The following is a 24,613-nucleotide window of genomic DNA, read 5'->3' as shown; positions in this document are numbered from 1 at the left end:
CCTTTACTTCTCCTTCACATCTCCTATTCACGATTCAAGGACTTTCTTTTCCCCTTAGAGATAGAGTTATGCAATTTGGGAGTCTTTTAGATAGACTCACTGAGGCCTCATCCTGTATCCCTGTTTAGCATGGAAAGAGCCAGAGTGGTCTGCGTCCCCATTCCCTATCCACAAGTTGGGTAGCCTCTTCAGAGGGTTATGTGATAAGAATAGGAAGTAGGAATTGGCTAGGCAGTTAGGGTAAAAAGACCCCAAAGAAAAGTAGCCAGTTTCTTGGCTAAAAGTCAAAATGTCCTTGGGCCTCTTAGCAACATACTCCATTCCAAAGGCCAAAAATGTTGAAAGTATTTGAGAGCTCTTATTTAATCCTTAAAAGATTTTAAGGTTACCTCTTCATAGGGGAGAATGTTAAAGTAGCAAAAAGCCCCATTAGAAAAAAAAAAGAATATAAAGAAAGAAAGAAGAAGAAAGAGTACATGAAGTTATCAGAAAAAAGTGATGGGGAGATATGGGAGGAATTGGAGGGGAGGGAGTAGGCATGGATTTGATCAAAACTCCTTATATGCATGTATGAAATTCTCAATAAATTATTTATTTAAAAAAAGATGAGGAACCAAAGTTCACACAGATTAGCTTTCTAAAGATCACACAAAAAGTAGGTGGTAGGTCAAGAATTAAAACACAGCTTGTGTGGTTCATCCATCAACCCTAGTATTCTTTCAAGAAGGATTTCTTGTGTCTATTGCAGGTGGAGAAGCAGCAAAGCCCAAGAATTCTAACATGCTCACTGTTGAGAGTTTCCACTTAAATAATTCCTAAGATATGTGTTTCCCACCACACCAAACTACTGATGCAATGATTACACAGTAGGCCCTTGATCTTATGAGAATAGTGGAAATTAAAGGAGAAAAATCTTTCAGGGAATTCTATAATTTAGTGTATTTTAGCACCTAAGCCAACCCCGTGAATCAGCCCTACTTAATGCATGTATCAGTGAATTTCCCTATGTCTTGATTTTTCTTTTTAAAAATGTTATTGATAATTTATTAAGTATAAAAGCAACTTATAGCTTATGAAAAATTATCATTAATGGGGGCTGGAGAGACGGCTTAGCAGTTAAGAGCACTGACTGCTCTTGCAGAGGAGCCGGGTTCAATTCCCAGCACCCACATGGTGGCTACTAACTGTCCTTAACTCCAGTTCCAGGGGAATCCAAAGCCCTCTTCTTACCTCTATGGCATTGCACGACACAGGTACACTCATAGACATGCAGGCAATACACTCATATACATAAATAATAAAAATAATTAAAACATTTATTTTAAAGGTTTATAAAAAAGAAAAAGTATCATTAATAACATATCATTATTTGCCTTTGTTAAGTCTCTTAGCCATTTAAAAAACACTTCAAAGTTTGCTCTTTATATAATGACAATCCTTGCCAAATTTAACTCTTACTTCAAGAATTTGCGTTCTTACTTCTTCTTATAGAAAATGATGAAATTTTAAAAATTTTAAAGTATAACATTTTGATTAGTTCTTTGAGAATTTTATACATACAAACAATGTATTTTGATCACATTCACTCCCTCCCCTCCCCTACAATTCCTTCTGGATCCACCATCCACCATCACTAGCTTCATGCCCTCTTTAGAAAAATAATAGTAATAGTAACTCACTGAATCCAGTCATCCACTGGAGGACAGGCAACCTTCCAGGGCCCACACCCTAATGAAAACAGACTCTCCCTCCCCTAGCAGCCATCAACTATCAATAGTGTCTCAGCTAGGGGTGTGGGCTCTTGAGCCTCTTCCCCATCCATACTGGAATGTTGACTGTCTTACTCTTTTGCAGCTCTTATGCAGACAACCACAGCTGCTAGGAGTTCATGAGAACTGCAGTCCTGTCATATCTGAAGACACTACTCCGCCCCAGTCCTCCCAGGCCTCTGGCTCTTGGAATCTTTCTGCCCTCTCTATGGGAATCTTTTTCCTTAAAAAATTAATAGACTGGGCTGTAAAAATGGCTCAGTGGTTAAGAGCACTGGCTCCTCTTGCAGAGGACCCAGGTTCAGTTCCCAGTACCCACATGGCAGCTAACAACCATCCGTAACTCCAGTTCCAAGGGATCTGACATCCTCATCTGGCCTCCATGGGCATTGCATAACACGGGTGCACTTACATACGTGCAGGCAAAACGCTCATAAAGTTAAAATAATTTTGTGAAAAATTTTCAGATAAGACATTCATCAAGCTGTTGCTATGTACTGTGCACATTGCCAACACTTTGAGGAAATAGAGCAGTTTAAGAAATTCAGGCCTGGGGCTGGAGAGATGGCTCAGCAGTTAAGAACACTGGTTGTTCATGCAGAAGACCCGGGTTCAAATCCCAGCACTCACATGGCAGCTAATGACTGTCTGTAACTGCAGTCCCAGGGTATCCAACAACCTCTTCTGAATGCTGTGGGCATTGCACAACACAGGTGCATTTACCTATATGTAGGCAATACATGCATACACATAAAATAAAAATAATAAATAAAATTTTAAAACAAAAAGTTAAAAAAAGAAAAGAAAAATTCAGGCCTTGGTCTTAAAGGAACTTGATGAGCAACTGGTGTTACATAATAGAATTGTGTCTTAGAAAATTGCAGATGGGTTGGGGCAGGCAGAGAATGTTGTTTCTAGGCTAAACACAGACTTAACAGACTTAAGAACCCAGTTGATAGAATTGTGCTGTTTTGGATACATTGCATTAAATTAAATATATTACTAAAATTAAAAAAAAAAAGAAGAACCCAGTGGATTAATGTGCTCCAGCCTTGTGCTTGATGTTAGGTCTGGGGACACGAAGCAGGAGGGAAAAGACAGCCGTTAAGTCCCAGTGGAGTTTGTCTAGAATAAACAAGAGTAGAGGGGTGAAGATGGAGTCTGCTCACTTTCCCTACATCTGTTTTCTATTCAGGTATATTCTTAGTAAACAACCGGAAAGATGGAAAGCACAGGGAAAGGAAATAAAAAGGATGTGCAAGATGGACCACCAAAAGAAGTCAAGATGCCTGTCAGTGAAGCACTCCTAGACTATACGTAAGTCTGTATCCTGATTTCAAAAGCTGTCTTCCATGGAAACCTTGTTGAGACATATAAGTTATGGAAGTGATATAGCTATGCACTGCCAAGAAAGTATGCATATTTTTAAACGCATTCGAAACTTTGAATATAGCACAGGCCAGGCAGTATCTATGAAACAGCGCTTCTTGATGTGGCTTCATCTCCCTCTGTTGTGCCGTGTTAATAGTGATTCTTTCCAGTGTAGACAATTTGCTGGCTTACCCTTAAAACACATCATGGGATAGTTAGTTTACATTTATTGGAAAATAGAAGTCATTTGCCTTTAACTTTCTATTTCTTAGATATTCCAACTTATACTATTCCTAAATAGCTACTTATCAAATCCAAGTGATTCAGAGAAATGTGTTTGTGTGTGTGTATGAATGTGTATATGTGTGTGCAGGTGCACATTTGTGCAGGTGTGTGTGTGTGTGTGTGTGTGTGTGTGTGTGCCAGAGGACAACCTTGGCTGTCATTCCTCAGGCATTTTCGACCTTGTTTTGGTTTTTAAAAATTATTGATTTATTTTTATGTGTATGAGGGTTTTGCTTGCATGTAAATAAATGCACCACATGCATACAGCGCCCATGGGGGCCAGAAGAGGATATCAGATCCCCTGGAACCGGAGTTACAGGTGGTTGTTATCCACCATAGGAACATGTGGGTCCTCTGAAAGAGCAGCCGGTGCTTGTAACCACTGAGCTATCTTTCCAGCCCTCTACCTTGTTTTATGAGACGGGGTGTCTCACTGGCTGGGAACTTGCCAAGTAGGCTAGGTTGACTGTCCAACAATCCCTTAGGGATCTGCCTGTCTCTGCCTCCCAAGCACTAGGATTCCAAGCATGTGTCAGCATACTAGGTTTTTTTTATGAAGGTTCTTGGGATCAAATTCAGGTCCCCATGCTGGCAAGGCAAGCACTTTATTGACTGAGATGTCTTACCAGTTTCTTGGGGTTTTGTTGTTGTTGTTGTTATTTTGTATCTTTTTCATTTATTTAAATTTTATTTTATGTGTATGAGTTTTATACCTACATGTATGTAAGTTCACCCTTTGTGCAGTGCCCATGGAGAACAGAAGATGGTGTCGGATCCCTTGGAACTGGAGTTATGGATGTTTGTTAGCTGCCATATGGGTGCTGGGATTTGAACCTGGGTCTTCTACAAGAGTAAGCCCGCTCTCCAGTCCTCTTGTTTGTTTTTCACATAAGGTCTTTCCATGTAACCCCACCTGGCCTGGTACTTGCTATATAGCCCAGACTGGCCTTGAACTTGTGAAAATCTTCCTGCTTCAGTCTCCTAAATGCCAGGATTGTAAGCATGCACCACCACTCCTGCCTTAAGAATTGTTTTTAATAATGAGATCATAATGTCTCACTCCTAGGAGCTGCAGCTGTTTTATTTTGACAATTAGCCTCTTGGGAGCCTGTCATTTTCAACTTTTGACACAGGGTAGGTGTTCTAATGTGTAATTTTTAGGGAATTCAGGAGAAGTATTAGTTTCCAAATAAGACTGAAATTATTCTTTTTCATTCAACAAATATTTGAGTGTTTATCATGTTCCAGGCAAGAGTTGGGTACTAGAGCATAGCAATGAACAGGACCACGTGGTCCCTGCCACGATAAAGCAGGGAAGGCCAACACTGAGAGAGGGAGAGAAGGAGAAAAAGGGAGAGGGAAGAGGGGAAAGAGTTGGGTAGAGGAGAAAAGGGGAGGAGGGAGAGAGGGCGAAAGATTATATAGTATAGGATGCTTTTATTGGCAGAACTGAAGGACTTGACTTAGAGGGTTTGGAGAAGCATCTGAGGAAGCCATGAGTTGATTTCTAGAAGAGGACAGTTGCTGTGAAGAGAGTGGTATAGAAAATGACTTAAGAAGACACTGGGATGTGAAAGAGCTTGTCACAGGGCGGGAACTGACAGAAGGAAGAATGAAGGACAGAGGGCAAGGGTAGACTCTAGTGATAGGACAGACCAAGAAGAGCACGTGGGATGGGAAACCATTTATTCAAGGGATGTAAGGTTGAAGTTAGGGAGCCTATGATGCTAATGACTAGGTCTTTATTCAGAACATTGTCTTGAGGGGCTGGAGAGATGGCTCAGCTGTTAAGAGCACTAATTGGTCTTGCAGAGGACCCAGGTTTAATTCCCAGAACCCACATGGCAACTAGCAACCGTCTACAACTCCAGTTCCAGGGGATCAGATGCCCTCTTTTGACCTCCACAGGCTTTGCATGACAAGGAAGGGTATACTTGCATATGTGCAGGCAAAACACTCAAACACAAAAAATAAAAATAATTTTCTTTAATGTAAAAAAGCAAATTGTCAGGCCAGAGAGATGGCTCCGTGGTTATAAGCAAGTACTGCCCTTGCAGAGGACCCCTCTGGAGTTTCCGGCACCCACATGAGGTGGCTCACAACAGTATGTAAGTCCAGCTCAAGGGATCTGATGCCTTTTTCTGGCCTATATGTGTGTATCATACATATAATTAAAAATAATAAAATACATATTTTTTAAAAAGAAAAGAAAATTGTCTTCAACAGTAGACAGGGAGAGCCCCTCTCCTTCTCCCTAAGAAACTCCAAGTACATTTATGCCTTGTTTACAGGACAGTGAGTAAAGGCCAGAACCTTAACCAACAACCAGCCCTTGGAAAGAGATGTGACACTTTTGTGTTTTCTACTTGAGATAGCATTAAGGTAGTAATTATCCCCCACTCATTTCTTAGTGTGACTGAAAACCTTCATCTCAGGAATGTATGAAAAGCCTGGCTCTGTAAATACAGCCTCATCTCTAATTTGCTCCCTTGATTTTAGTGGTGACATCCAGTGACAGCTGTTCCTCTCTTCAGGGTCAAACAGAGGCCATCTTTCTCCTCTAACAGAAGTTTATGAAGAAGCAAACTTTGGGGATTTTTCATGAGCTAGTGTAGATAGAAAATAACTGTTCCCATGCCTTTGTTATCTGTCATTTGTTAAAACAAAATAAATGATCTCATGGGCAAAAACAGTAAAAGGCTTGCTGTCCTGCTCTCTGTTAGTGACAGTTCACCTGTTCCAGTTGTTCCCCTGTAGCAGAACTTTTGTCATAGACAAGAAGCCAAATCACCCCCCTGTCCATCTGAGGAAGGACTGCCCAGGGCTCCCCTGGCAGCATCTTGTATTTCTCGTTCTGTCTCCTGTAGTGATAAGCAGTAAGTACACAGTAGATAGTTGAATGACGGCTTCTGAGCTGCTGAACTTTTTAAAAATCCAGAAGAAAATAAGATGATGAACGTCTGTGACTGTGTGTGAAGAAACCACATCACCCATGTTCAATCTACATACCAATCACCTCTGAGTACTGATTTCTATTTTCTCCTTTATACCTGTTCTTCCTCAGTTTTTCTATAATGAGTATGGATATGGATAAAGAAATATATGTATTTATGGTTGTGAATAAACAAGATTTTGAAACAATTTTATTCAGATGGTAGTTTGTGAATTTATATGGAATAGGTTGTTAAAATAGAACAGGGGCCTGGACAGATGGCTCAGTAGTTAAAACACTAGTTGTTCTTGCAGAAGATCTGGGTTCAAATCCCAGCACCCACATGGCAGCTAGCAACTGTCCATAATTCCAGCTCCAGGGGATCTGATGGCCTCTTCTGTCCTCCACAGGCATTGCACGACATGGGTGCACTTACCTACATGCAGGCAATATACTCATGCACATAAAATAAAAATAATAAATAAAATATTTTTAAAGTAGTCAGAACAGATATTAGAAGAGGAAAACATGTGGAAGGTAATTTCTGTTTGGTTCTTCCTCAACAAACTCTGAACTCTGAACAATGACTTTTATGTCTTTGTATCTGTAATGCCCAGCACAGCTGGTATATAGTGTAAAATCAAGAGTTTCTTTCTTGAGTAAATACTGTTGAGTTTTGTCTGAGAGCAAAATCACATGAAATTAAAAATAAGATACTGTTTTGCCTGTCAGTACAGGAAATCAAAATTTGAAATGCTAATACTGAGTGAAAGGCCTCCCATGGAACGGGAGCTTTCTTTCCCACTGGTGAGTGTACATTGTCCCAACCTTCTGAAAGCGTTGGCAACAGCAGCCACTACCGCTCCTTGCCTAGGATCAGAAGCTTCCATGATTGCAGGACTCTATCCCAAGAGCCTAAGGCTATGAACCTCCCCGGAGTTTTATTGTTTGAAGCTCGGATACTGGCAGTGCTATAAAGGGATTATCTTGAATGATGATTTTATTTTCTTCCTGACACTTTTTCCTTGGCTGTCTACAGTGAAAGTAGATGGACATGGGTTTGGGTATAGTTATGAGTTTTTTGATAGAGAAAAGTATAGTTTTTTTCTTTTAATTCAGTTTTGTTTCCTGATTTGGAAATCGATAAAATTATATTCTTACTTGGTTTGAAACTGTTCATTTCTTTGCACTATTTTTTTTAAATCATGTCCTGGATGAAATATATAATAAAAGACCTACATTTTTCAAAGTTGTTTTTCTTCCTCTAAACTTTGCTGTGAAATTTCATGAAGGGGAAGCTGTGCATTACTAACATTTCAGTAATACAGGGAGCAAAATGGTAAGGTGACAGATTATGTTGCTATCAATTTGGTGTCACTATGCTTTCTAACAGCACTACAGCCTTTTAAAATCACTGTAATGTGCATTGCTTTATCATCCACTTGCTTCAGCATGGTGCATAAGACACTAAGGCACTGGTGGGGGCTATATGAGAGGAAAAAGAATTAGAGAACAGCAAAGGAATTACACATAGTGGCCAAGAATGTGGCATTCTGAAGTTAACTGGTAAATCTACCTCTTCATGAAGCCCAGCAAAGTTGAATTCCAGGGAGGCTGCTTTAGACCTGCAATTACCATGATTTTCAAGGAGACGAGTGAAGCCACAAAAACACTTGGCAGCAGGCTGCTGAGAATCACCCAAGGACTGCAAATAACCTCAGCTCATCCTGCACTGCCCACTGCAAAGGGAGTATGAGGCAAAGGCCACGCTCAGGGGGTAGAGGTGGTAGACTTTGTCAAAAATTAAAATGCAAGATGAGCAATTAAGTTAGACTTTCAGAAGAACAGAGAACTTTTGTGTTTCAGTATATCCCAAGCAGGACTTGAGCTGAGGTAGATGTGGTCTGCGCCTGCTCCACTTGTTCATTCATCACCAAGGAAGGTTCTCAGCTACAGCCAGGGCATCACGCTATTAAAGTCGGTCCAAACACTCAGTCTCAACCTAGAGACAACATGCTTGACATTTGCCTGTTCCCCAACATACATGATGACAGAAATTATGTGAGTAGTTTGCACACTTCAGATAACTTTTATTTATAATATTTTAAATTTTTGTCCTTAAAAATGAGACAGAGGGGCTGGAGAGATGACTCAGTGGTTAAGAGCACTGACTGCTCTTGCAAAGGACCTGGGTTCGAATCCTGGCACTCACATGGAGGCAAACAACCATCCATAACTCCAGTTCTAGGAAGTCCGAGGCCCTCTTCTGACCTCCTCAGGCACTGCACAGCACAGGTGGACTTACACACATGCAGGCAATACACCCAAACACGTGAAATAAAATACTACATAAAATAGGAGAGATGGGGCGCTGAAGGTGTGGCTCAGTGGAAGAGCACTCCTGTGATATGAATGAGGCCCTGGGTTCAGATATTGGCACCACACACACAAAACAGGGTCAAGGGGTGTAGATAACTCACCTTTTTAGAATTTTTGTAAACCTAAGCTCTAAATCAGAAGTAAACACTGGCTTTCCTTATCTAGAGGCTTCATTTTTGTGCTGTGTGGAGCCCAGTGCTGCAGCAGTCCTCCCCACAATGTTTATCACATGTATGAAGAGTGTCCATGTGTCTATTCTGTTATCTATTAAATTGTACTCCATGAAGTCAGAGACCATGAAGACTGTGCTCTACACTGTCTCTACAAGGCCTGAAACTGTGCTGGGCCATGTGGTAGCCCATCAAGTACACACTGCATGTATGACTGCGTGAAAGAGAACATGGGGCATGGAAACCATGGAAATTTGAAAATGAAAGGTGTTACAGAGCTTGTCTTCTTCGATCTCTTTTTTTCATCTATTTATTGTGTGTGCGTATATGTGTGTGCACGCATGTGCATGCCCCAACACATGTGGGGAGGTCAGAGAATAGCTTACAGGAATCAGTTCTGTTTTTCTACCACGTGGATTCTGGGGAATCAAACTCAGGTCGGCAGGATGGACAGCAAGCACCCTCACCTTACCAGCTCTAACCTTACTTCTTTATAGAAGAATGAGTCAAGGCCTAAAGATGTTAAACATCTTGTGCAGTTAGTGGAAAAGCAGAGCTAAAATCCAAGTTCCATAGTATTCAAATAGAACTCTTTCTAATTTTTTTTCTTGGTGCCATGAATTGCTAGCTTTATTTTGCATTTTTCTATCATGTGGAAGGAAGGAGTTTTTCTCTCTATTAAGTACACAAAATCATAAATACAAATGATATTTTTTGGAGAGATTGTTGAGGGTCTGTCAAATTCAGATTCAAGAAGAATTTGTGCACTCTCTGAAAGCTTCCCGTGTGACTTCTTGTTTTACTTCACATGAGAAGCAGAGCTGGCTGTTGCTTTCTTCAGCTACAGCTCAAAATTTTAGGCCCTGAGAATTGATTTGCTTGTTATCAAGTAGGTAAGAAATGGCGAAAAACAAGATTTAAAGCCATAATTCCTTGTTTTTTTACTTGCTCCCCTTTTGCTGCATCAGAAGTGCTAAATCATGGGGTTTGATTTCTTTTGTCTTTAACTGAAGAAAGGTGTTTAGTGATGCTATTTCTCTAGCCTTATTTTGTCTCAGACTTTGAGATATAAGATTTACGCACTAATAGAAATAACAGGAATGTTCTAGCACTTCAAATAGCTATCAATCATCCTGTACCAGTCTTCCTATTCCTTTCTTGCTCTTTTTCACACCAAACAGATGGTTAAAAAATACTTGTTGTGGTATTGACTAAGTGTCAATATGCAGGGAATGCTTTAATTTGAAGAGATTGTCTCCTAATGAATGTGAATTGAGGTGCCCAGGTCCCCTGAGTAGTTCAAGGCCTGCTTGTCTCCTGCAGTCACTTTTGTCTGGATGTTTCAGAATTCTAGAAACATCTAGATTAGAATATCCAGAAAGCATATTTTCTATGTATCCTTCCTAGGTTTCTTTTAAGCTAAATTGTAAATAACTAAAATTTATTTATAGATAATTTAAAAATATGTAAATTACATCTATGAAATACAAGCACGTATGATTTTTCAAAAAAAAAGCTTAAAGTTTTCTTTCCAATATAATTTTTTAATGAATTAAACAAGTTCAAAAGCACAAGATTGCCTTTATTTTATTTTATTGGTGGTTTCTTTTGTTTTGGTTTTTTGAGATAGGGTCTGTCTTCCTATATCCCTAGCTCCCCATGTAGACCAGAATGACCTCGTGAAACCTGCTTGCCTCTGCCTCCAGAGTGCTGGGATTTAAGGCATGTGCCATCATACTCAGTACAAAATCTCTAATCCCAGCATGTGGTAGGCAGAGGCAGAAGGATCTCTGTGAGTTTGAGGCCAGCCTAGTATCTATAACAAGTTCCAGGCCAGCCAGGGCTACATAGTGAGACCTCTCAAAGAACCAAAAATTAACTAATTAATTAGTTAGTTAATTAGTTAAATTTAAAAAATACAACATATCTCATATAAAAGATTCTTATCCCTAAATTAGCTTTTGAACACATTTTATAATTTAGTTTAATTTTAAGATGTGTTATCATTAGCTTTTCCTAAGGTAAGTAATTATAACATATCTTATCTCTGTTCATTCCCAGCCATGAAATAAAGGAAAATGCAGTGGAGCGATTCATGTTTCAGATAAAGAAGCTCAGGGATAAGAACCAAAAGTACCTTGAAAGGGTGAGTCTAGCACCCGGAGCCATGTACAGTCACAGAAATGGACACACACCCTTTAACAGTGATGAATGATGATGAAATGCACCCTAGGAAATGTGTTCTTCAATGCTTTGAATTGGCTGATTTATAATTTATTTTCTTTTTTATTTTATTTATTATTCTTTTATGTGTATGAGTGAATTGCCTGCATGTGTTTAAGTTTACCTGTGTCATGCAGTGCCCACAGAGGTCTGAAGAAGGTATCAGATTCCCCTAGAACTGGAGTTATAGACAGTTGTTAGCCACCATATGGGTGCTGGGAATCAAACCCAGGTCCTCTGCAAGAGCAGCTAGTGCTCCTAATTACAGAGCCATCTTTCCAGCCCAAATTTATTGAGTTTCTTTATGCTTGTAAGGCCAGAGGTACTAATGTTTCCATTGCACTACTGGTAATGTCAGTAGAAGTCAGTTCATCATGCTGTTTTGATCATGTGGAAGGTAGCCTTGAAACCATTTCTTGTTTATCCAAACTATAAAACACGGGTTCTCTATTTTAGTCTCTGAATCTTTCTTTTGGATTTTCCAAGACTGTGCATATGTAAATGCATTTTAAAAAGTATAACCTCAGTCGTTAATTTTAAGATGTGTTGTCATTAGCTTTTCCTAAGGTAAGTAATTATAACATACTGGATGGATATTTAAAATGACAATTTACTTTTATAAAACTCAGGTTAAGGGACTGCCTAGATGGCTCAGTGGGTAAAAGTGCTTGCCACCAAGTCTCATGACCTATGTTTGATCCCTAGAATCCAATGGTGGAAGGAGAGAACTGATTCCTGAAAGTTGTCATCTCATCTCCACATGTGCTCTGTGGCATGTGTACATGCAAGTACATGCATGTGTATGTGTGCACATATGCACGCACAAAATAAATAAATAATAAAATGCAATAGCAAAGTATTTAAAAATCAGAGTAAAATGACTAACATAGGGGTGCTGACTATGTCCATCATAATTAGAGATCCCCAGAAATAAACTTTGGAAGCAGAAATGATAATGACACAAGTCATTCCCTCAAGGGGCATCAATAAGGAGAGGCTAAGAGTGACCCTTGTTCACATGTCTATTTTGGTTTTTTTTGTTTTGTTTTGTTTTGTTTTGTTTTGGTCTTTTTGAGACAGGGTCTCCTTGTAGCCCCCAGCTGGCCTGGAACTCGCTATGTAGACCAGGCTGGCCTTGAACTCACAGAGATTCGCCTGCCTCTGCCTCCCAAGTGCTGGGACTACAGGCATGTGCCACCATGCCCAGTGACATGTCTATTTTGTATGGGCTAGAAACTTCCACAGTTAACTATTTTATTTGACTTTTTTCATTTATTTCTTTTTTCTCTGATACAAGGTCTCACTACATGGCCTAGCCTGGTCTTTAACTCATGATTCTCCTGCCTCAGCCTCCTGAATTCTGGATTATAGTTGTGTGCTATATCTGACTTACCTTTTATTTTAAAAGGCTGTATCTTTCTCTTTTTTCATTTTTAATATTTTTATTGAGTATTTGTAGATTTCATATAATATGTCTTAATCAAATTTAGAACCCCCCTCCCCTTCCCCAGCCCCTCATAGCCCTCCTCCACCATACTTCAGGTATTCTGTCATATATGTTAAGTCCTATCAGGTCAAGCATTTCCATACAGGTGTCCCTCCATGCAAGTTCATCCACTGCTGTCTAGTCAGGCTACCTAGAGTCTCTCACTTAAAGAAGATCTACTCTCCCTCACCCCACAGTAATCATTTGCCAATATTTCCTTGGCTAGGGTTGAGGCCTGCTGTCCATTTCCCCCATTCTATGATGCGTTTTTGTCTGATTGAGTCTGCATGGGTCTTGTGCATGCTGCCAGCATTGCTACAAGTTCATATGAGCAAGTTTCCAGTGGCCTGGAAGACTCTGTTTCCTAATGTTCATGCACTGAGCCATGGGTGGGTGAGGTTTAATGCAGGAGTTCTATCCAGGGACACACACTCTCCTATTCTCTAAAACTTAGCCAGTTGTGGTCTTCTGTGCACATCACACTCTGTTGTATGAAGAATCTTTGCTGGTGAGAGTTGAGGGATGTATTAGTACTCTCTCTACCCCCTGTTCCACTATATTCCATGAGTCTTAGGTGTAGAGGTTCCACTGTAGATATGTCACTTAGGGCCAGGCATCTGTCAGACATATATTCTCTGGGTGTGACCAGTCGTAGAAATCTGTAATAGCCTCCATCTTTTGCAAGAAAGAAAGCTTTTTTGATTAGTGGTACACAGTACATTTGTCTGTAAATATAAGGATTCATATTTAGCTTACAGTAAGAAATCTATCTCATTTGTCTAGAAATATGACACAGATAGGGTTTTCTCTAGGATCTATGACCTCTCCAGGAGAACCATGTATATTTGGCTGTATTCACATTGCCACCCATGAGTTCAGTCCCATTGAGGGTTTTAAATCCAATTAGATAGCTGCTGATAACCCCCTAGATAATAGTGCCACTATTGCACCAATAGAGATAGTTTGCTTTGTTGTGGTTATTAGGCTTTAGAGCTTGGTTTGACCGTTGATTGTACATTTATTTTCTTCCTTAGTAGCTTGCATAGTATCCTTTAGAACTATGAGAGCTGGTCTTCAGGGAGGAGTCTTCCTGGTCAGTCCCAACTCCCTTGCTCCAAGTCCTGTGTCTGACATATGTCCTGTCTTCAGCAGTAGGGTCTTACCTTCAAGTTCTGGGAGGTAATCAAAGACTGTGGCAATAGCTTGTGTTATTTTGAGAGTCTCTTGGACTACTCTGACCAGCAACTCAAAGGGAGGTTTCTCCTGTTTGGCACTGTGTTCCTTTTTATATAGCCTTCAGGTACACACATGTACTAATGTTCAGATATTATATGTGTATTTTTCAGGGGGAGTGTTGAGTTAATACATTTTTCTCTGGCTTTTTATGCCACCTTAGCTTTATTTATCTCTCTTCCCTCTCTCCTTGTCTAACCTCCCTCCTCCCTCCCTCATTTAAGTTCCTGGGCATATGCCTTTAATCCCAGCACTTGGGAGGCGGAGCTACGCGGGATCTCTGTAAGTTCAAGGCCAGCTTGGTCTACATAGTGAGTTCCAGGCTAGCTTGGACTACAGGGAGACCCTGTCTCAAAAAGACAAAAAAAAAAGGCAGCAATAAACATGGATGTACAGGTATCTCTACAGTAGGATGAGTCCTTTGGGTATATGCCAAGGAGTGGTATAACCAGATCATATGGTAAAATCATTTTTAGTTTCCTAAGAGTTCTCCACACTGCTTTCCATTAGGTTGCATGAGTTTGCAATCCCACCAGGAGTGAGTGAGAGTTCACTTTCTCCACATCCTCATCAACATTTGATGTCTTTTGTTCTCTTGATCTTAGCCAGTATACTGGGGTAAGATGGAATCATAAAGTGGTTTTGATCTACATTTTTCTAATTACTAAGGATTTTGAGCACTTTTTAAGGTGTTTCTTATCTATTTTTTATTTCTTGGCTTGAGAACTCTCTAAGTCCTTATTTTTATTTTATGAATGTGAGTGTTTTATATGCCTGTGTGTAAGTACACCATATGCATGCAATACCTGTGAAGGCCAGAAGAAGGCATTAGAGCCTCTGGAATTGGAGTTATGGATGGTTATTAGCCCCCATTTTGGTACTGGGAACTGAATCTAGGTCCTCTAGAAAAAGCAACCAGAGCTCTTAACCACTGAGCCATCTTTAAATTTTAATGGAATCTGGAGTCACAATCTGAGTTTGCTTCCTGACTGAACAACTTTCTAGTGAAATCTTTCTGAGAAATGTTGGCATGAGCCTCAGTTGTCCCCTTGTAAAATGAGGGTTGCTGTTTTCTTCATAGAACTAACCTGTTCTTTCATCCAACACCTATTTGTGGAACATGACAAGCCTCTGGCGTTTGTGCCTGATTCTGATACTTTCACAATTCTCAAGAATCAGAATTCATACTAAGAATTAAAACAGACACAGGTTTGTAGGAGAGAGTAAAAGATCTGGCCAATCAATATGTTTGGGTTCTGGTTCCACAGGATAAGATCGAGAGCTTGAAAGAAGGGTGAGCTGCCCTCAAGGGACCAGTGCACATGTTCTAGTAGTCAGCATTGGGACTCCCCGGTCAGATCTAGCTTTGGAAAGTACAAAGAATCAGGACTGAGGAATCCCTTTCCCTATTAGCAATATCACTTGGAACCAGAAACAAAGTTCTTGTTTCTATGAATATCAGTTTATAAAGTAGACAAACCAAATTCCACACATCACTGGACCCAGCAGTGATGATCATGAAGAAACAGACTAGCTCCAGCTGTGTATCCAGATGTTATCATTTCTCCCCATTCCCTCTGCTAATTCCCCAACCTAAGCCATCATTGCTTACCCATCCTTACCCTTCCAATACATTTCCCCAGTCTAAGCTGGATCACTGTGTAAAAATATAGATCCATTATTAAATTGAAAGCTCTTTAGGCAGTAGCAACAAAACCTTGTCTTTGAAGAGGTTCTCAAAGATATTTGTTGAGTCGAGTCATGCTGACACTAGTAGAAGGAAAAACTTCTGAGGTCACAGAGTCAAGGGTCCAGTTAAATATGACTGATTGACAATGTATATGTTTTCTCTGTAGTTATGTCAAAATCAGAAATGCCCTTTTCCATCCTGCCACCTCTTATTCTGTATATTTAGTTCTGTTGTGATTATCGTCTGGTTATCTCTTGTTCAATTGCATGCTCTACTCACCTCATTACATATTTCAGCTCTGTGACTCCTGTCTACTTCTGTACCTCAGCCTGTTCTTTCGGTCCTACTATCCCACCACAACTGTTCTGGCAAGAGCTATTAATGACCATGAGCCTGATCCAGTAGACCCTCTCAGTCCTTACTTTTTCCTCACCCCTTCAGCAATACCTTTCTTCTCCTTAAAACGCTTTTCTCCTTTGGGTTCCAGGACCTGACTGCCCTTTAAATTTGCTCCTATGTCTCTGACCATTTTTTCTTGGTTTTCATCTATTGCTTTTTTCCTGGGCCCAACCCTTGATCAGGTTACCAGGTTACTGACATCTATGTGTTTCTCTCCTCTGAAGTAATTTCACTTTAACAACAAGGCTTCAAGTTCCATCTATTTGTTAATAATGCTTATATATATTATACAATTTTATAATACTCTAAACGATGAGGTAAGGCTTGGTAAGGTACCATCAATGGGGAAAGTGGAATGAACTGTACACTGGAACTCTATACTATTTAGGAAACTTCTAACTCTTATTCTTGTGAGTCTTAAAAGATTAAAGGAAACAAGACATGGTTCAGTCACAGGACTAACCTTTTATAATCCTAATACTTGAGAAGTGGAGGCAGAAGGATTAGGAGTTCAAGGTTATTCTTGGGTACATAATAAGTTCCAGGTCAAACTGAATTATATGATACCATATCAAATAACAACAACAAAAAGTTAAAAGAGTAAAGCCCATGAGAGAGTGTTATGTAAAATAAAATGTGGGCATAGTTTGCCTATTGAATATATATTTATCTATTTTATAATGTGATCATTATTTTTATCTTAATGTTTACTTCAGAGTATAAACATATTTTTACCTATAGGTACACTACCAACTGAGCTCATTCCCCAGCATCTGGGAATTATTTAAACAATCGTATATCATGGATTTTTCAGTTGCTAATATTGATTGACTTTAATTTTTTTCAATTCAACTTGCAAGTAATATATTAGCAGGTAAATAATATATTAGCTTTATGAGAAACAATACAAACAGAGATCCTTATCCATTGCTTAGTTTTGTGTAACATTAGAAAGCTATGGAACAGGGGCTGGAGAGACAGCTCAGCAGCTAAGAGCACTGGATTCTCTTGAAGAGGACCCATGTTCAGTTCCCAGCACCCACATGGTGGCTAACAACCATCCAGTTCCAGGGAATCTGACACCCTCTTCTGGCCTCCACAAAGCACTGCGTTCAGTTCCCAGCACCCACATGGTGGCTAACAACCATCCAGTTCCAGGGGAATCTGACACCCTCTTCTGGCCTCCACAAGGCACTGTATGACATGGGTGCATTTATATACATGCAGGTAAAACACTCATACATACACAATGAAAAATAAATAAAAAATTTTAAAAAGAAAACTATGGAACAATATTGAGTAGAATATTAACAAAATTAACACTGATAGGTAGGACAGAGGATGTTTCCATAGCTACAAGTACTCCTTATGTTGCTTTTTTATAGCCACTGACTCTCTCAATCTTACTTTCATTAACTCCTGGCAACCATTAATTGTTTCTCCTTTTTTATTATTTTTTATCTTTTTTTTATTTCAAGAATATTATGAAAATGGAATCATAATTTGCCACCTTTGGGGATCAGCTTTTTCGTTCAGCATACTTTTCTGGTGATTCATCCATATTAGTTCCTTATTTGGTTCCCTTTGTAGCTGAATAGCTTTCCTTAATATGGATGTACTACAGTTTGTTAAACCAGTCACTTGTAGGATGTTTGAGTTGTTTCTAGTTATTGGTTAGTATGCATAAAGCAATATAAATATTTGTGCACAAGTATTTATGTGCAAAGAGGTCTTCATATTTTTGTACTAAGTACTTTGAACTAAATCATTCAAAGTGGGCTATGATTTAAATGTGAAAAGTGGAATTACAAATCTTTAGAATGAATACACCTACAGATGCCCAATTGTTCCTGCAGTGTTGGTTGGTAATGTTGTCTGTCCTCCATTGAATTGCTTGTATGCCTTTGTCAAAACTCAGTTTAGCCTTACGTAGCTATTTCTCCAAAGATGTAAAAATAACCAACAAGGACATGAAACGATGCTTAACTTAGTTATTTGGGAAATGAAAATAACGCAATGAGGTGCCACTTCACAGCTTCTAGGATAGATCATCACAGTGTTGGTGGGGATGTGGAAAAATTAAGACCCCCAGGTTCCCAAGGTGCCTTTCTGTTTTTTTCCCTGTAGGAATGACTTTTACAGTATGGACATAATCTTGACTAATGACTTTCACCTAACCTTGCAACCAAAAAGATTATAATGTAAACTAGCTCACTGAGCGTATGCTCCTCTTGTGACTTGGGTACCTGTATTAGTCACTTTTCTGTTGCTGTGATAGAAACACTGACCAAAGCAATTTATAGAAGGAAGAGTTTATTTGAGCTTACAGTTCCAGGGGAATTACAGTCCATCATGGCAGGGAGGCATGGTGGCTGGAGGTGGCTGGAGCGGGAGCAGCAGAAGCTAAGCTCCCACATCATCACGCAGACACAGGAAGCAAGAGAGCAACTGGAGATCTGGCAAGGCTTAAGAATTATCTAAGCCTGCCCCCAGCGACGTGCTTCCTCCAGGATAGCCACACCTTCTAAAATCTCCCCAAACAAGTGCCATCATCTGGGGACAAAATGTCCAAATACTTGGAGCCTATGGGGGACATTTTCTTTCAAATCACCACAGTACCTGACCTCAATCTCTCAGGACTCCCCCTTTTCCTCCACCCCAAATAGTACATGAATGTGAGTGTGCTTGGTTAACATATCAAAGCACTGGAAGAAGCATGTCTTCCTCATTGCAAACAGAGAGAAGAATTGAGAAGTCTGAAATTGTGTGAGAGAGTTCTTTTGGGCTTAGGGATCAAAGGGCATGATTCTCTGATGAGATGAGGTGGACCCTAGCTTTGAGTTCCTCACTTCATGCTGAAGATATGGATTCAATAAAAGTATGAGTGAAGCCTGGCTCGAGAGCATAGTTCATTAAGAGACATCTGAAGGAACAGGTTGTTCTCAGAGTTCAGATCCATACTGACCTTAAAGTGAATGCGGAGTCTGGCTGTTTCTTTATTCAGGCATTCAGGTAGTATGACTTAGAAACACTGTACCCCACTTTCATCTGTTTTTCTCTTACCTCTTCAAATTGGGCAGTTTGGAGTGTTCCAGTTTTTATTTGTGTTCGGCATGTTCATCATTGCTCATGGAAGCACTTTGTTATTACGGCTCCATTAAACCTTTGATCATTCCAATGTATCAGCCACTTTGGTGTTGGCATGAGTTATCCTTTTTCAGCAGCTTACCACAAACTCTGTGTCTCAAGACAATAAAAATTTATTCTCTCACCATTTAGAAAGCCAGAACTTCAAACTCAATGTGTTAGCAACTTGTAGACAACGTTGGTTGCTTCTGAATGGTCTTAGGGAGAAACCACCCCATCTCCTGGTTTTTAGTATTGCAGCAGTCTTTGGCAGTACTTGGCTTGTAAACATACCACTCTGCTCTCTGCCCCACCTTCACATTGCCTCTGTTTGTGTCTTTGTGTCTGTCTCTGTGTTATTTTCAATGCTAGGGATAAAAACCAAAGTCTACATATACTAGGCAACTGCTTTGCTTGTGAAACCCTCCCCCATCCCCTTGCACTGCCTTTTACTAAAGAAAACCAGTCAGTAGATTTAGGGCACACCCTAGTCTACTATGACCTCATTTTAACTAGTTAGATCTAATAGAGTCACATTCTGTTTTTCTAGATTGACCTGAATCTTAAGGGACCCTTAATATGGGATATATTTGCTTTTAACTGATATATACTCGTTATGGTTTCATTTCTTTATTTTTATGTGGTTGGTTTTTTTTCATGAAGCCTATTTATCTTATGTTACTATAGTCATTCCAACATCCTTTAGGTTACTTGTCTGCATGGTAAAATTTTTTTTTCATCTTTGCACTTTCAGGATATTCATTTCATAGACTATAAAGTGGATCTTTCAGAAAGTATGCAGGAAGGGCTGGAGAGATGGCTTAGCAGTTAAGAACATTCTTGCAGAAGAACCAGGTTTGAATCCCAGCACCCACATGGCAGCTAACAACTGTCTGAAACTCCAGTTCCAGGGAATTCGATAGCCTCTTCTGTCCTCCACAGGCATTGCACGACACAGGTGCACTTACCTACATGCAGGCAACACACTCATACACATAAAATAATAATTATAAATAAAATATTCTTTTAAAAAGAAAGCATGTGATGGAGTAATTTTTTTATTATTTTTATTTTATGTGTATGAGTGTATTGCCTGCATGTATGTAAGTGCACCTGTGTCATGCAATGCCTGCGGAGGACAGAAGAGGCCATTGAATTCCCTGGAACTGGAGGTTCAGACAGTTGTTAGCTGCCATGTGGGTGCTGGGAATCGAACCCGGGTCCTCTGCAAGAGCAGTCAGTGCTCTTAACCACTGAGCCATCTCTTCAGCCCCTTGGAGTCACTTTTTAAAAAGCCATTCTGCCAAGTTCTACCTTTTAATTGCCTTGTTTAACCAATTTTCATTTTCTAGCATTTTAATGAGGGAAGATTTACATGTGACATTTGTTTCTTTTATTTTATTTAATTAATTTACTTACTCATGAGTTTTTGAAACAAGGTCTCCTATAGTCCGAGTTGGTCTCAAACTCACTACACAGAGGAAGATGTCCTTGAACCCCTGATCCTTCTGCCTTCCTCTCCCAAGTGCTGGGATTATAGGTTTGGGCCGCTATGCCTGGCTCCTGTGGTTTGTTTCCTCCTCTTTTGCTCTCTTTGATTCCATTTGTCTCTTCTTTTGTATTAAATGTTTTCTACTGGACCATTTTAACTCTGTTATTTCTTTCATTATAGTTTAGTTATTTTTCTTAGTGGTTTTTCATGAGGATTCCAGTTCACATCCTAATTTATAGAGATTAGTGCCAACTTAATCTCAACATACAAAAACTTTGCTCCATTCCCTTCCTCCTCATTTTTATTATCATTCAAAATATACCTCATAAATTGTGACCAATTGATAATAAACATTAAGTCGTCAATTGCTCTCCATGCAGGGATCTTTTAAATAAGATAGGAGAAAAATAATTACAAAAATATAATTACATACATTTCATATTAACCCATATAGTTACTTTTATTGATGTCATGTGTTTTCTCATGGATTCAAGTTACTATCTAGTGTCATTTATTTCATCGTGAAAGACTCACTTCAGTAATTACTAGAAGGCAGGTTTGTGTGTGACTAATTCTCTCAGGTTTAATACAATGTGTTAGCATACACATAGTAAGCTAACAACGGCAAACATAAACTGCAAGTTGGTTAAATATGCCTCTTAGACACTGATTGGGAATCCACAAGAAAAACCTGCTTTATCTTTGCTTCAAGTGTGAAGTTTTGAATGGTGAGTAGCCATCACCCTAAAAGAGGAGAATTAGGCAGGGTCACTTGTAATGAAAGCAAAGAATAATGGAAATTCCACAAAAGCAGGACTTTTTCCGTTTTGCTAACTGATGTAGTCCTAGTGCCCAGCATATAGCCCAACAGCACAGCATGGATGACTAAATGAGTAACAGAGACTAGAGAACAGGGTTGACGGAAAATTGAAAACAATTACCTCCAGGGTTTGGCTTTAATGTTCATGGGCCTGTGGTAGGGTGACAGACTGCTAAACTGGTAGCAAAAATTTTTAAATGTAACTTTCTATCAATGGTTATTACATCGATAGATTATTATTTTATTTTGAATCTTATATGATCCCTAAGCTCTTTGAGACAATAGTGCATAATTTATTCAATGAAATGGTTCTTCCTCACTTTGCAAGCCTCAGCGTGTGCCTCTGTTCCGGGAAAATGGTATAAACAGTTGAGCAGATGTTGTTAACCACTGTCAATTTTCATGGCAGAATGGACACTTAAAGAAGGAACAGATTTGGCACATAAAGAACCTCCTAAAGGAACTGAGTGAGGAAAAGTCAGAAGGCTTACCAGTTGTGACAAGAGAGAATGTTGAAGAAGCAATGAAGGAAAAATGGAAGTTTGAAAGAGATAAGGAAAAAAGCTTAAAGGGTGAGTTAGGAACCTAGAAAGTGATTATAAATGTTGAATTAGTCCATGAATTAGTGCCTTTGCCTTCCAGTACATTCCAAATGCTGTGAATGTATTTCATATGACATCTTCAGCAACATAGCCACAAACAATGCAGGTAAGGAGACAAGAAGGAAAGGGGCACTGGAGCCAAGTGAGGAGGAGGAACAGGGCAGTGAGCAAAGCTGTAGAGAAACCCATCTGCCCCTCAGCCCTTGATGGTGTCCTGTTGGCCACGCTCTGAGCTCACAGGGGATTTGTTCTTTTTCATATGAAGGTCTATTGTTGATGGACTTCATTGTCCTTAGCTTTGGTTTAGATTTGAGGATAAGGTGATAAGCTGAATGTAATCTTAGAACACGGCCTCAGACTCTCAAAGGGAGCTTAGCCCTCTGGTCAGGTGGGAGAAAAGGGACTTAGAGTTAAGAAAGGGGAAGTTTGGAAATGATGCTAGGGAAGGCAATGCAAGACTCAAGACATACTGTTGGAAACCCATGATCCCACGGGTCAGTCAGACATGCACAATTTTGACAAAGGCATTTTTATTCCTAGTCCTTCATCCTGCACAGTTCTAAAACCACTTTTGCCAGAAATGTTTTAAAACATCCCTTGAATTGGGGTGACATCCCAAAGGATGCCCAGGTATGCTGGCTGAGCTACATACAATTGGGGCAATGGCTCTAGCTGAGCTATACCTCTTCATGGATGGACAAAGCACAGGGTTGTGTGTCATACAAAACTTGGACCAAGTTGGAGAACTTACTAGATTAGGGGGAGGGAAAGACACATGATGCTGTCTAAGGAAGAAGGAATTCCACAGAGGCTGGGGAAGGGAGGGGAAATAAGACAACAGACACTTTGGGAAAGACCTTTGGAGACAGTTATGTATGTGCCATCTAGTCCCTCAAATTCACACTGAGGAGGAACAAAAGCAGTAGCTTCTTGGCTTCTATGACTCACAGAATCTCAGGCTCTTCTTGACCTGCTGAATTGTAATCTGCATCTTGATAAGATCCCAGGGTCTCCTTGCACAGCAAGATTTGAGAAGCATTGCTGGAACCTTTCCCTTCCAACTTTTAGCTAGAATTTTCTCTCTCTCTCTCTCTCTCTCTCTCTCTCTCTCTCTTAAACTTCAGTGGCATCTTCCACCTCTCTGTCCCCTAAGAGCTGAATGTGGCATGGGGCTCAGACAGTATTAGCCTGCTCTAATGAGAAGGCATTAACAAGCACTATTTAAAGGACTTTAAAATGTATGGTCTTATGTACATCTTTGGGTGGGTAAGGAAACCATGTCCAGGGTTCCTTTAGACCTGTGGACTGAAGAGTATACATTTGGCCTGACTGAACTGTTTGATTCAGCAAACATTTACTGAGCTGACCAGGTAATTGCCAGGCTCTGTGCTAAAAGGGCTGGATTTACAGAGATGAGTCAGATAGTCTTGCCTTCAAGGGACTCACAAACAAGGTAATGTGGGGAATGAGCTGTGCAACTGTGAAGTTCATGGTACTTGACTCTGAACACTGCTTCCTGTTCAAGACATTCAGCAATATTATACTTGGGCCTAAAAGCCAAATAAAACATCATGCTTAGCTAGTGTACCAGGGAAGGCTAAAAACATTGTATTTTTGAATTGGTTCAATATTTGTACATATTTCATTGGAGAACTCAAGTTTCACTCTGCAATCTTACAGAGTGGGAGAATGGGAAAAGACATGTTTGACTGTTCTGTGCTATCGTTTCACAAAAAAGAAGCCAAAAAAAGAAAGAGAGAGAGAGAGAGAGAGAGAGAGAGAGAGAGAAGAGAGAAAAAGAAAGAAAGAAAAAAGAATGAAGTTTAGGTGACTGAATAAAATAGTTCACTTGTAAAAGTGATTGTTGCCAGGTATGGTAGTGCATGCCTTTAATCCCAACACTTGAGAGGCAGAGGCAGAGGGACTCTGTGAGTTGGAGACCAGCCAGGTCTACAGAGTGAGTCCTAGGCCAGCTGGGCTACAGGGAGACCCTGTCTCAAAAATACAAAAATAATAAAAATAAAAATTTTTTTTAAAGTGATTTTCAAAACTGGGCATGGTGGCACAGGCCTGTAATCTCAGCACTTGGGAGGTAAATACAGGACGATCAGAAATTCAAGGTCGCACCCACAGGCCTCGCGCTCTCTCTCTGGGGTAAATCGATCTCACCCTCCGTGCCTTGAGTCCCCCCAGGCACACTCATTCTCCCATCTCCCCTGCTGGTCTCTCCTCCTAGCGTGGGTCCTGTCCCATTCCTTGTCTTGGCGCCCCAGACGCCTGGGGAACCACCACTACTTCCTGATCCTCTGGACCCAGACCAACTCAGTTCCGTCTCAGATCGCCAGGGGCACTCTGGGCCTGGGCCCACCCTCACCTCCCTCTGCTTCCCTGGGTCTGCACAACCCGCCAGCCTCTTTCCTGGACACAAGGGCTAACCTTTCCTCTTCGTGGTTCTTTGCATCCAAACCAACCCAGCTCCTCAGTGCAGTCCCCAGGGGCCCTTGGGGCCACCTCCTGCCCCCATCTTCCTTTGCATCTCTGGGTGGAACCGCCACCAGCTGCCCTAGATCAGCATCTTTCCTGGGCTGGGCTCCCAGGTCAGTCCAACCCCCAAAACCCTGAGGCCAAAATCTATC

At 40.3% G+C, this 24,613-nt stretch overlaps 1 protein-coding gene across 1 annotated transcript in view; it reads left to right on the top strand.

The window, feature by feature from the left end:
* Positions 1–2,991: 2,991 nt before the first annotated feature.
* The window catches only part of Ccdc83 (coiled-coil domain containing 83), a 62,739-nt gene continuing 41,117 nt past the window's right edge, over positions 2,992–24,613 (top strand). The window contains exons 1-3 of the mRNA XM_008844160.1: positions 2,992–3,086; positions 10,968–11,052; positions 21,785–21,947. Of these exons, the coding sequence (XP_008842382.1) occupies positions 2,992–3,086; positions 10,968–11,052; positions 21,785–21,947 (343 nt within the window). The remainder of the gene's footprint in view (positions 3,087–10,967; positions 11,053–21,784; positions 21,948–24,613) is intronic.

Source organism: Nannospalax galili, unplaced genomic scaffold (genome assembly GCF_000622305.1).
Source record: "Nannospalax galili isolate Female #2095 unplaced genomic scaffold, S.galili_v1.0 scaffold278, whole genome shotgun sequence".
Taxonomy (NCBI): domain Eukaryota; kingdom Metazoa; phylum Chordata; class Mammalia; order Rodentia; family Spalacidae; genus Nannospalax; species Nannospalax galili.
Note: the sequence above shows the minus strand (reverse complement) of the source record. Positions and strands in the feature narration are given on the sequence as shown.